We start from the raw sequence: 12,965 nt of genomic DNA, 5'->3' as shown, positions 1-12,965 counted from the left end.
GCAGCACAGGGCCTCGAGTCCTGCCTCGAGGACCTTCAGCCTCTTTACATGGGGCGACTGCTCTAACCACTGTGCCACCGGCCGCACCAGATATAAATATTGTGAACAGACAATAATCCCTTTACATTTATATAACTGACATTTCTGGTCCTGAAAAAAATATATCTAATTTGTTCATCACAGACTGAGGGTGAAACATGTCCTTTAGGTGCCGCTGACAGAAGAAACAGGTGCAGCTGGGACAGGTATTATCTTGTCAGCCTGAGTGTAGGAGGAATCGTAGGGGGCTGGGACATGTTGAGTATGGAGAATGTAGGTCACTGTGTGATTGATAATGGCCCATTGTGGTAGATCAACCTAAATCTGACATAATGGAGTTAGCATCACACCCTCATATGGGATTATAGTAAGACCTGATAATACTCGAAATAGAAATGCACTGAAACGTGCCAGAAAACACACACATATAGATTAAGTATAAAACAGGAGTGATAGAAAAGCTCCAGATTGAACTTTGGAGGTCAGAGCCCAAGACACACTCACACATTATAGTATGGGGAGCCAGACAGATTGCAATGGAAAAGCAATATTATCCTAGCGGAGGCTAAAACACAAACCATAATCAAATATGGATGTTGATTAGAGGATAATATGAACTCGGCGGGTGTTTCCTTTGAAATGGCTGCTGTTATTCAGCCACCCCTAAGTGTTGGAAGAGACAATGAAAAACACACAAGAAGAACTGGAATGCCTTGGTAGGAGTTGTCACAATGTATGCCACGTTACCGCAATGTCCTGGGTAGAGATGTCACCATGTGATATTTTGATATTTTGGTTATTATCAGAGGAAAGATCACAGGTTTGGTGATTATTAATGACTGAAATTATCATTCGACACTTGGTAAGCGCGCGCATCATTGGTGCTTTGTTTTCTATGTAGGGACTCTTCTCATGCTACTGCAGAGGTTTGATGTTATTTTCAGCAGTATTAGGGGTTAAAAAAGACGTTTGAATGCCTTCACCGTACTGCCCCTAGCTAATCACTGTTAGCCACGAGCCAACTGTCTTGATGGCTTATTAAATGTATGTAATTGCCGGAAAAATCCATGAGATGATCTTATGCTGGAATTACACTTTAAGGCTCTTTATTGACAAATATAAGGCTACAATGTCAATCTGACGTGTGTGTGAGTGGCACAACGACTCTCTCACACACACACAAAACAAACCAGCGCCACACACAAATTGCGTGACTTGCTAGGAATCAGCACACCAGAGATGTCGTAGCTTATATGACTCTTACAATTATGAAATGTTATGTAACCACGGTTACGGCAAAATCGGTTAATCCAGACATCCCTAGACTGGTATTCGATTCCAGCTTCGGAACCTCTGTTGCATATCCTTTCCTTTGGTCTTTATTCCGCCATTAAAGGGGGGAACAAAAGACAAACTTGAGCAAACTCTGCATATCGCAAACCTTTTTATCTCCAGAAAGGTTTCCCTAGTTTGAATCTAAGGCCAAGTAAGGATGCTTGTATATGCACAAGGAGAGAAAAGAGGAGAGAATGAAGAAAAGGGATGATAACGGTGCCCTACGATCTTGCTGCAATGCAAAATTAACCATGTTACCATGGGACAGTACAGGGTTCAGAAAGGCAAACCTTGTCTGGCATTAATTCCCCAATTACATCCACAGTTTCCTCTCTCTCATCATGTCCTCTCTGCTTTGCTTCGAGCCCTTTTTCATCATCGGCCCAATTCTAGGTCAGAGCCACTTCAAAGGATCATTCAGAAACACAGGGAGATTCACCAATGTAAGCAGGCGGGTTCCCCGTATGGGGGAGGAGGAGATGCAGACGGGCTCGTGGGTGCTCCGCGGCAGCATCCTGCACTGGCTGGCATAATTAGCTTCCATAAGGAATGTGCCGGATTAACGAGTGCTGGGAGCCGGAAGCCGGAGAGCCTGGATGCTCCGCTTTGTTAGGGCTTTATCTTGCTGTAACACATGAACACACACGCATTCACTGTTACCCTGCGGTGGGGCTCAGGGCTGGTTTAAATCCAGTGTACATTCACCTCCTCAATGTCTGACAAGGGCTGGGGCTGGAATAAAAAAGCCAGAAGAATGCAATCCAACAATGGATGAATCCACTTCCGACTCACTTTGCCTTGAGGTGAATTTGTAGACGAACAATAGGTAATTCCTGTCCTATTGTATGTGTGTGTGTGTGTGTGTGTGTGTGTGTGTGTGTGTGTGTGTGTGTGGTGGAAGTTATTTAGAACAGAGAGGTGTTTTTTACTGTTTCCTGTGTCTGAACGGGAGCCTGGTAGTCTGCCTGTGTGTGTGGTTGTTGTTTAATGTCAGCCTTGGGCAATGTATTGTCAGCAGATATGAGCACTGACTGCAAACCACTGCAGCTTGTGCATAAACACACATAAACACCTGTACTTGTAGTTCATACACTCATCGAACCTTACCTGAACTTAAATGTTAACCCTGAGGCTACATCCACAAAACTCTATCTATCTATCTTTTGCTACGTTACCTGGTGTCCACACTGCTCCGGTGTTTCCGATGTTCTATAACGGAGAGGTTTTGGAAACACTGCTGATCCAGTTTTGGTTTGAAAACTCCGGGTTGTGTGTTAGTGTGGACGGGCAGAAACAGAGATGTTTGTAAAGGATGACGCAGACTCCCACGTCAGTCACTCTTATCGGTTAGGTAGGCTGACAGACCTGACTGTGATTTCATCCTTTCTCTTTGTCATCACTTCCTCCACTGATGGATAATGCTCCCTGTCCCTGTGACCACCTCATACTCATGAGTTACTTTCACTAACACTTCCACCAGAGTCAACAGTCCAAGAGAAGAAATCTCTGCTCTGACTCGTCACCGCTGTTGTATTTTCTTTTCAACCACAGAGTAACACTAGACAATCTGCTTCCTGTTTACACCCTCACATGCACATGCCCAGTGCATGTGAACGGTCATGTGTTCAGTGTTTTCAGTTGGGTTAATATGGACGCTGATTATTTCTCATACAGAGCTAAAATACCTGTGAGGACAGAGATCTTTTTAGTTCTGAAAGGCTGTTATAGAATGAAATCGAAGTAGTGTGGCTGGAGCTGGAGCTCAAAGGCCTTTTACAGTTGCAACCTGAACCCCGAGAAAGTCCAGGCTAACAACTATTTCACATTCATATTAAAGTGTAATTCTGTCCTAAAATCATCCCATGGTCTTTTCGGCACTTCCATACATCATATAAGCAATTGAGACAGTTTTTCCATGTATAAACTATTATCGTACATATCCGGAGAGTCACTTAAATCCACTAACAGCTGGACGTGGCTAACGCTGATTAACTTGAGGCAGTACGGTGAAGGAATTTGTGTGAAAATGTACTCCATAAGATATCCATCTATTTAATTGTCTTTAAAGTTAATATCTATCAAAGAGTGAGTTAAAACAATGGTAACTGATCATATGAAAGAACGTGTTGCCTTTTTTTACTTGGTATTCTAATATCTGTGTCTGTGGAGACATTCCCTCCATAGATGTAAATACGCCTCCATGTTAGTGACGCTGCTGACAGCTGGTCTGTCGCCTCAGATCGTCACTAACTGTTATGCTGTGTTCACTTGTAATCGGAAATTCCAACTTCTGAGTCAGGCTTGTGGTAAGGATAGAAGTGTAATAGGAACATGTGTGTGTGTGTGTGTGTGTGTGTGTGTGTGTGTGTGTGTATGTATTTAAGAGGGTAACATATAGGGGACGGACCAGAAGTAGAGAGGTGAATGTGTTTCTATAAAGTTTACAAAAGAGCAAAAACAAAAATACAATTGTCAACACACATAATGACCATGAACTTGACAAGATGGAGGCTCTGAAAGAACAGGCTCACCTTCAGTTACATCTTACTGCCACAGAGGCCGCTAATGAAACGAAATAACACAAAATAACACCAAACCAATGAATCATCAATGGGCTCCTTCCTTTTGGAGTTATTAGTAATCCACTTGAATGGACTTTACTATGAGAGGAGCTGGCACAGGGGCCAGTAGGTAAGTCTTTAAAACACTCTTAATAAACTCTGGGTTCACTAACTACGTTGTTGGTGCTTCATTTTATGTGGGATACTTATCATGCTACTGCAGATGTTTGATGTTATTTTAAAAAAGACATTTGAATGCCTTCACCCTACTGCCCTGAGCAAATCAGTGTTAGCCTCGTCCAAATTTTTGCGTTAATAATTGTTACACAAAAAAAACTAAAGTAAGTAAGTGCCGAAAGAGACCATGGGACGATTTTACGCCGACATTACACTTTTTTTCTTTAAAGATTATTTTTTTGGCAGTTTCCAAGCCTTTATTACACAGGACAGACAGAAAATGGGGAGAGAGAGAGAGAGAGAGAGAGAGAGAGAGAGAGAGAGAGAGAGAGGGGGGGGGGGGGGGGGGGGGCAGACATACAGAAAAGGGCCGCAGCTCGGAGTCAAACACGTGGCCACTGCCTCGAGGACCTTCAGCCTCTTTACATGGGGCGACTGCTCTAACCACTGCGCCACCGGAATCAAACTTTAACCCGAGGGCCTGGAGGTAAAGCTCCATAGGTTGGCTGCGTACCTCCTGAGGAAGCTCCAGTTTAGAGCGGTCTGCTCCCTCTTTGGACTGCAGGCCCATCAGGTAGGGAACGGGAGCATCCAGGAAGTGGAGGAGAGAGGCTGGCAGGATGGGAACATAAACATGCTGCCACTGGAAGGGAAACAGCAGGGTGGTGATGCCCTCGGCCACTGTCATCAACCGCTGGTAGTCTGAGAGAAGGAGGAAGAATAAAATTATTGGCTTATCTTTAAAAACAAGATTTACTAAAAACAGGGTTTTGAAATGACACAGGAATAACTTCACGTCTTCTTCACAATCTTTTTGAATCAAACAGAAAAAGAAGCAATGATCTATATCCACATTAAACATAAAGGTAGTGTTGAATTGTATGTGAAAACAGTGCGGTGATGGGCTGTCATTGAACTTATAAAAAACATGTAACAATGACTTTATTGCAGTCTAGCACTGAGCAGAGGGAGGGGGGAGGAAGAGTAAGCGGTTTATCAAATACATATATGAAAGTATTGATGTGGAGAGAAAGGCTTTATCAAGTGCTGCAAATTGAATCTGAAAGAGTTAGGGTTAAAGACAAGAGGAATTACATTCTGTTGGATTCTTTTCAATCATGTTTTCACGTGTGTGTGTGTGTGTGTGTGTGTGTGTGTGTGTCTGTGTGCGAGAGAGAGAGAGCGAGAGAGAGAGAGAGAGTATTGCCTCTGTTCTCTAAAACAGATTAAGGGCAGTGGTTGCAGGCTGGCTTCAGTATTGAGCTCAGCAGCAGCAGTTTCATCACGTTATTGTTAAGGCCAGAGTGAAAAGCCTGTGTGACCTTGAGGAAAGAAAAAAGAAGAAAATATGATAGAAACCCCCCCCCCCCCATTCTCATTTCATTCCATCTATTTCAACCTGTATGTGCACATATGGAATCTCTGCACTTTCATGAAAATGCATGAAGCTCTCCAGTGCCTTAACCACATTCCACTGTGATTTATATTGAACAGGAGAAACCCGACGAGAAGCAGCTGCTTTGCTTGTTCATTTCCTGAAGAGAGAGAGAGAGAGAGAGAGAGAGAGAGAGAGAGAGAGAGAGAGAGAGAGAGTGTGTGTCTTTTAATCACTCATACACAATTACAGCCCTCTAAAATAGAAATGTCTCAAGATGAGTTTATAAATGTGTTCATAAATCATCAAGTGTGATGATGATTTATTTAACTGACATGCCCGAAATAAACAAATAAATAATAAATAAATAAAGGGTACATACACACACACTTTCTTTTTTCCTTCATGTGTTTGAAGAAGTGACAGCAAGCAGAGTCGGTCACAGAGATGTGTGTCTTGAATTCATTCACAACATTGTGTGTATTTGCATGTTAAAGGTTGAATATGGAGAATGAGCAGAACACCACCATCTAATCAGTTGATTTGACAACAGTATTTAACATTAGCCTAAATATTTTAACCTTCTGTATACACTCACTGTACACTCTCTTGATGTAACCATGTTAATTCAAGATTCAACCACTACCGAGGCAATTTACTTCCGTTTGTTAGTTTGGCTTTTGTAGCTGAAAAGGTGGTAGAGAATGTAGGAAAGACTGCAAGTAACTGACAAAAGCAAAACTAATGAAGTGAGGGTTCAGTGGGGCTCACCTGCACCAGCCGATCAGATGTTTGCTTGATTGTCAACGCTAACTACAGTCTAACAAGTTATTTTCACACCAAACTCCCCACGTTGTTCTCTTCTTACACTTTAACATGACTTATTGAGTGGATCATAATTAAAACATGTTGCAAAGTGTGGCATTTCATCTAGTGAAGTGTTTGGATAACAGAGGAGAAAAGACACCACTGACTAGTGATGAATAGCACAAGACAAGCTCTAAAACTAGTTAACAAATGATTCAACATCTTATTAACTAAAGGTTGAATATGTAGAATCTTTATCAAATGCTATATTTATAAATAATAATAATAATAATAATAATACACCCACAGGGCGTTTTGAGGGGTACATCAGCGGAGCCTCAGTGAAGGGGGCGTTATTTGTCCCAGCAGCTGAGTGAGCGGAGACGGGCAAAAACCAGAGTCTATATAGGCCGAGCATTCACTCCATGGACTGAGAGAAAGGAGAGAAACGCCATTACAATGCACGCCCAAATGGCTACGTTTCTCCTTGATCGCTAACATCACTTTCATCTTTACTTAGCTGGAACGGCTAATGCTAACGGCTAACGCTAACTGTCAGTCAAACTCCTCTAATCCTTGTTTTTATGGTGTGATTTGCTGGAGGGGATGGATTCAAACGGGCTCAAACAGACTCTGGTCTCCTGTAGGCTACTGGGCAACACACCTGGCAACCCCGACTGCCGGAATTATTTTTTGTTGTTGCGACTACCACCTTGAGACACTAGATGGCAGTGTTCTCGTCATTCTCCATATTCAACCTTTAATAATTCAATGATGATGTAATGGTTCGCTTTGGTTGTTGGTCTAGAACTCAGACATATGGTCATAATTAATAATGTTATAACTAATAACATAGAAACGTAGACACTGCAGAAGTCAACACCTTCTCTGGATGATGTTTCTGTTACAATCACGCGGTGCAAGCAGTAATTCCAGTTTCCAGTGAATGCATTGTAATGATCTACGTTTTGCCCTTCAAGTATGTGATACTAATCATTAAACTAAACTGAATTGACACAAGATCTGGCGTGAGCTAAGCTTTTACTGGACACACTGTTCTTTAGCGTCTTGTCATCTGGACTCAATTCACTAAATTGGACAGGTACTTTCCCTTCTTCTTACCAAATTATTAAATACACTAAATAGAGGCTTCAAAAACTATTGATGCCGTTTGACTTCTGTGTGCTGTATGTTTAAGTCTGTATTGGCGTTCTCTCAAGTCTGAACAGGTTCAAAGTTTCTCCTTTGTGGGGTGTGCCTGAAATAGTCCTGTTTCTTTGTTTCTACCTGTTCCCCTTCTCGCTCACATCACACCAGGTTAAGTTCAGCCTCAGCTTCTCAGCTGGCTTCATTAACACCTTGCTGTTATAACCTGATTTGTCTCCAGAAGTGTTTCTCCTGAGCATTAGTCTTTCACACCTCATCATTTTCACCCTTTTTCTTTCCCTCGCAGTGAAAAACATCAAAGCTCACACGGCGAGGCTTCTTGGGGAATAATGGAATTTAAAAGTTCTATTTTCTTCTCTTGTTGAACTAAGTTGAACTAATTCATCATTTTTGTTCTAGTTGGAAATAGCTATGGGTGTTCCTTTCAAAAAGAACAAATTCATCTTTTGATCACATTTGCTGCGTCGCCAAAGAAACTCCCTTTGAAATATGACAAGTACAAGCGCCTCTGACAGATGAGCAAGCACATAATTGAAAAAGGAACTAATCTGATAGGGCAAAGTGTAGCGCTGCAGAAAGCCCCAGCAGAGACAGGGCTCAAGGATGCTGTAAAACGCAGGACATGACGAGTCATTGTGAAACTGCAACTGAGCATCAGGGACTGATAAACAGGCAGCTCAGTCTCACAAGGGAAGAGGTGAGCTGTCTGTGGTGAACAGCTGACAGCAGGTGTTCTTCAAATGCAGACATGGTAGACTTTGGTTCAGCTGCACTGTGATAATACTGTGATATAATACAGACTCTGTGACTCTCTAAATGACTGTATGGAGAGAAGATTAGAAAGAAATCAAAATGAAAGAGGCTTGGAGAAGCATTTCATTCCATGACAAATCAAAGAAACAAAAATACTTTGTGGAAACCAACTTCTAGTCAGCTGACCTGGAAAAAACACAAACAGAGGGAAAACAATTCTTCTTCATCTCTGACTCCAACCCGTCCTCATCCCAACTCAACACATGTCGACGCCTTGGCTACGCTCACATTACAAGAACAAGTGACAGAGATCTGTGTGGAAACAAATATCCCACATCAGATCTGGCCCACCTTCATATGGTCCTAAATCTGATCTCCATCTCTGATCACTGGCCCTGTAACCACTGTGAGAACCCAGCTGGAATTCGACTGACATTAAACATTTAGATGTTGTTTAAATAATGTCAGTTATGAAAAAAACATTAATAGTAGTAAACACCATAGTTATAGTGGTGTTGTTAATTCACTATAGATTCAATGCAGAAATGTCAAATCAACATTATTTTTTACAACCATGACTTTTAAACATTTTGCTGAAATATTTTAAGAGAAAAAAAAGTTGTTCCAACATCCACACAACACTGATCAATGCCCTGTTGAAAAAGTGTTGATATATGAAAAGTGATGCAATGATGAAATATAAACTCTGATTTAAACATTTGTTGAGTCGTGATAAAAGCCCTTTCTATATCTCCTGCCGTACTTTGAGTCTCTAGTCTGATTGATCATTCTGGATCATCGATCAATATAAGGGCTTAATTGGAGGACGGCTGCTGTCAATCACACAAATGCTGTGACTAGAACTGGATTCTTTTGGCTCTGACGGTTGCAGACAACAACCGCTTGGGCATGTGAAAAGTGGGTCTCTGTTGTCCAGACACCTGGACCGGTTAAGACGTTTGGCCTGTTTTTTTCCATGTTAAACTTCAAAATGTTTTTCATGAAAATTATGTAAAAAGACTGCTTGTGTGTGAAATGTTGGCACACTTGGATCATTCAGCCATAGTCTGATAATAAAGTGTCAGTGAAATGTCTTTATTAATCTACTTCCTGGTCTTGCTTTGGCCAATTGCTTCTTCCTAGCAGACTGTGCTTGTTGTGAACATTTGAATGTCAGTGCATTTGGTGCTTTCCATGTGATGTAGATGAGATCTCTTCAAGATGATTAGTAAAAATAATTAATCAAAAATAAACAGAGATTTTACAAATGACCCCATTATTTAGGTTTTTTTGCACCGTGTTTCAGGACAATAACAGATACAGCGTTCGCAAACTTAGTGTTAAATCAGAATCAGAATTCTCTTTATTGGCATTATACTTAGTACAGTGAAATTTTGTATGGCTTCAGAGGCCACAGCTCTGGGGTAAAAACTGTTCCTCATCCTGCTGGTGTTGGATCCAAGTGCCCTGAACCGTTTACCGGATGGCAGTGGCTTTCTTACTGATTCTGCTGGCATATATTTATTTGCTTATTGTACTTCGGGGCCAAGTACAATAACTTTATCTGAGTTTTTAACATCAGAAAATTGCAGGTCATCCAGCTTTTTATTTCCTTAATGCACATTTGAAGTTTATCTAACTGATCGGTTTCTTCTGGTTTGATTGACAAATGTAATTGTGTATCATCAGCATAACAATGAAAATTTATGGAGTGCTTCCTTATAATATTTCCTAAGGGAAGCATATATAAGGTGAATAGAATCAGTCCAAGGACAGAACCCTGTGGAACTCCGTAACTTACTTTAGTGTGTATGGAGGATTTGTCATTAACATGTACATACTGAGATCTATCTGATAAATACGACTTAAACCAGCTTAATGTGGTTCCTTTAATGCCAATTAGATGCTCCAGTCTCTGTAGCAGGATGTGATGGTCAATAGTGTCGAAGGCAGCACTAAGATCTAGTAAAACAAGTACAGAGACAAGTCCTTTGTCTGAAGCTAATAGAAGGCTGTGTGGAGAGCTGATGTTATGGCATCCTCTGTGGAGCGGTGTCAAGGTTAGGGAGCCTCAGCCCAATGATACGCTGGGCTGCCTTCACCACCCTATGCAGGATCTGCTGGCATACCAAACGGTTATGCAGTTGGTTAGGATGCTCTCAATGACAGACCTGTAAAATTTGAGCATCAGTGTTTGTGGGAGCTGGGCCTTTTTCAGCTTCCTGAGGAAATATAGTCTCTGATGAGCCCTTTTGACCAAGCATGAGGCGTTGGAGGTCCAGACCAGCTTGTCTGATATGTTGACTCCGAAGAACTTAATGGTCTCCACACGTTCCACTGCTTCTTCGTGTATGTGGAGGGGGACCTGTTCAGTTCTCTTTGTCCGCCTGAAGTCAATGATCAACTCTTTTGTCTTCGAGGTGTTAAGGACAAGGTTGTTCCCACCCCACTGAGTCAGATGTTTCACCTTATGCCTGTATGCTGTTTCCTTATTGTCTGAAATCAGTCCGACCACCATGGTGTCATCTGCAAAAATTAATTATGGCGTTTGAATTGTGGATGGGGGTGCAGTCACTGGTGAATAGTGTAAAAAGAACTGGGCTCAGCACACAACCCTGCAGGGTTCCTGTGTTCAGGTGTAGAAGAGGTGCGGTTGCCTGTTCTCATCTGTTGAGGTCTGTCTGTGAGAAAGCTCATGATCCATGAGCACAGCGCAGAACCCTGGCCCAGAGTGTTCAGTTTGTCAACCAGTTTGTGTGGAATTACTGTATTAAATGCAGAGCTGAAGTCCACAAAGAGCTTCCTCACATACCTGTTCGGTGTCTAAGTGTTCCAGGACTGTGCGGAGAGCTGTTGTAATGGCATCCTCTGTGGAGTGGTTTGCTCTGTTTGCAAAGTGGTGTTTGTCCATGTCTGGTGGAATGATGGTTTTGATGTGAGAGAGCATCAGCTTTCATGGCACTTCATGGCAATGGGAGTCAGTGCAACCGGACAGTAATCATTTAAACAGTTCACAGAGGACTTTTTGGGAACTGGAATGATTGTGGAAGATTTGAGACACGTGGGAACAGAGACCTGTTGCAGTGAGGTTGAATAGGTTGGTGAACACCTCTGTGAGCTGCTCCGCACATGTCTTCGGCACACTGCCTGCCACTCCATCTGGGCCTGCTGCATTATGTGGGTGGATTTTCTTCAGAGTGGTTCTCACCTGGTGTGGATGTAGCACCAGTGTCGCTTCTCCAGCTGATAGGATGATGGGTGGGGCAGACTCTGTCCTGTGGGTGTCGAAGCAAGCAAAGAAGTTGTTGTGGACATCAGGCGTTTCAGTGTGATCACTGGGAAAGGGGGTGTTCGTTTTATAGTCTGTCAATGTCCTGATGCCTTTCCACATGCTACGGGGGTCTCCATTATTGAATTGGTCTTCATTGCGCTGCCTGTAGTTGCGCTTTGCATTTTTAATTCCTCTCTAAAGTTTGCACTGTGTATTTATGATGTCCGCGGCTGTGCACCAGCTGTTGTAAACACAGTCCTCCTTTGCTCTTCCCAGAGTCCTCCGTAAGGTCTGCGCGGTAAACAGAGCAGCCGGCTAGCTCAATGGCTACTAAATACTAAAAACAGTGGAACAAAAATATAGTGTGTCAAACTGTTGACAGGCCTTTATAGTGATGTAGAAATTTCAACGTTGATTGGATTTGTAAAATCAAAACTAAAATCAATAGTGATTCAATGTTGGCGAATTCACCTATGTTGAGAAACATGACGTAGGAATGACGTTGCTATTTGCTAAAACACTGCATAAACACTGGCACCTGACGTAGGTGACTCAACATTAAAATGCTAGCTCGGAACGGTCATATCAGAATTCCTGTTTTTTTCACATCATGCTTCACTGAGCAGGCACAGATCAGTGTTCCGCCTAGTCCCGCCCTACTGTGCTGTGATTGGCTGGTACTTGTTGTCTCGACGCGTCCTTCTCCTCCCAAGTACAGACTGCCTGACAGGAATGTAAATTAACTATACCGATTACCATATAATGAGCCTGATGATTGGAGGAGATACTCTGCTGTCACTTTCTATCCCTGATGATGCCTCTATTCCTCCTGGTGTAATCGCTTGTTGATTGATTAGGAGGATCATGGGAACATACGGTGGGGCCGCTTTTCATTAACATCCAGGGAACGTTCTCCATCTTTCCCCCGAACTGAACCCTTCCATCACCTGTCTCTGTGCACAGTCCCCCCTCATTACCGGGACGTTAAGTCTCGTTTGGATAGACGTGTAACACAGTCAGAGCCCAGGCTGCACGCCACCGGTGATTCCCGGTGAAAAATTAAGAACATTTGAGCACAACAGGGATGTTTTTCACTGAGGTCTAGTATTAATGGTTTTCCCTCCATGAGCGACTGCCTTGATGCTGACAGTGATGAATAAAACACTTTTTCATCAAAGGACGATGATGGAATGAGAGAGGAGCAGGCGTGGACTTTTTCTTGGTCCACAGAGACAGCCTCAGTTAACATTTTTAGCACTAGACTCAGGCATCCCTATATTTAATTGATACATAGTCCTAATTCATGAGTTCAAACAGTCTTCGCAGTAGGGCTGCATGATTATTAAAATAGAGAATCATGATTTTTTTTTTTTTTAAATGATTGAGATCATGATTTTTTTATGATTCTTATGGAACGTGTTTATTCTCTTCTGTAACCGAAAAAAAAATTGATATTTTCACCTTTGTAGTTCTTTAAACA

The 12,965-nt window shown here is 42.3% G+C and overlaps 1 protein-coding gene across 2 annotated transcripts in view; it reads right to left on the bottom strand.

Moving 5' to 3' along the window:
- LOC310962806 (DENN domain-containing protein 5B-like) overlaps positions 1–12,965 on the bottom strand; it is a 107,395-nt gene that overhangs the window by 31,930 nt on the left and 62,500 nt on the right. For both annotated transcript variants that reach the window (XM_083935382.1, XM_083935383.1), the window contains one exon: positions 4,627–4,814. In XM_083935382.1, coding sequence (XP_083791508.1) covers positions 4,627–4,814 — 188 coding nt within the window. The remainder of the gene's footprint in view (positions 1–4,626; positions 4,815–12,965) is intronic.

Source organism: Echiichthys vipera (assembly GCF_963691815.1).
Source record: "Echiichthys vipera genome assembly, chromosome: 20".
Lineage (NCBI taxonomy): Eukaryota > Metazoa > Chordata > Actinopteri > Perciformes > Trachinidae > Echiichthys > Echiichthys vipera.
Note: the sequence above shows the minus strand (reverse complement) of the source record. Positions and strands in the feature narration are given on the sequence as shown.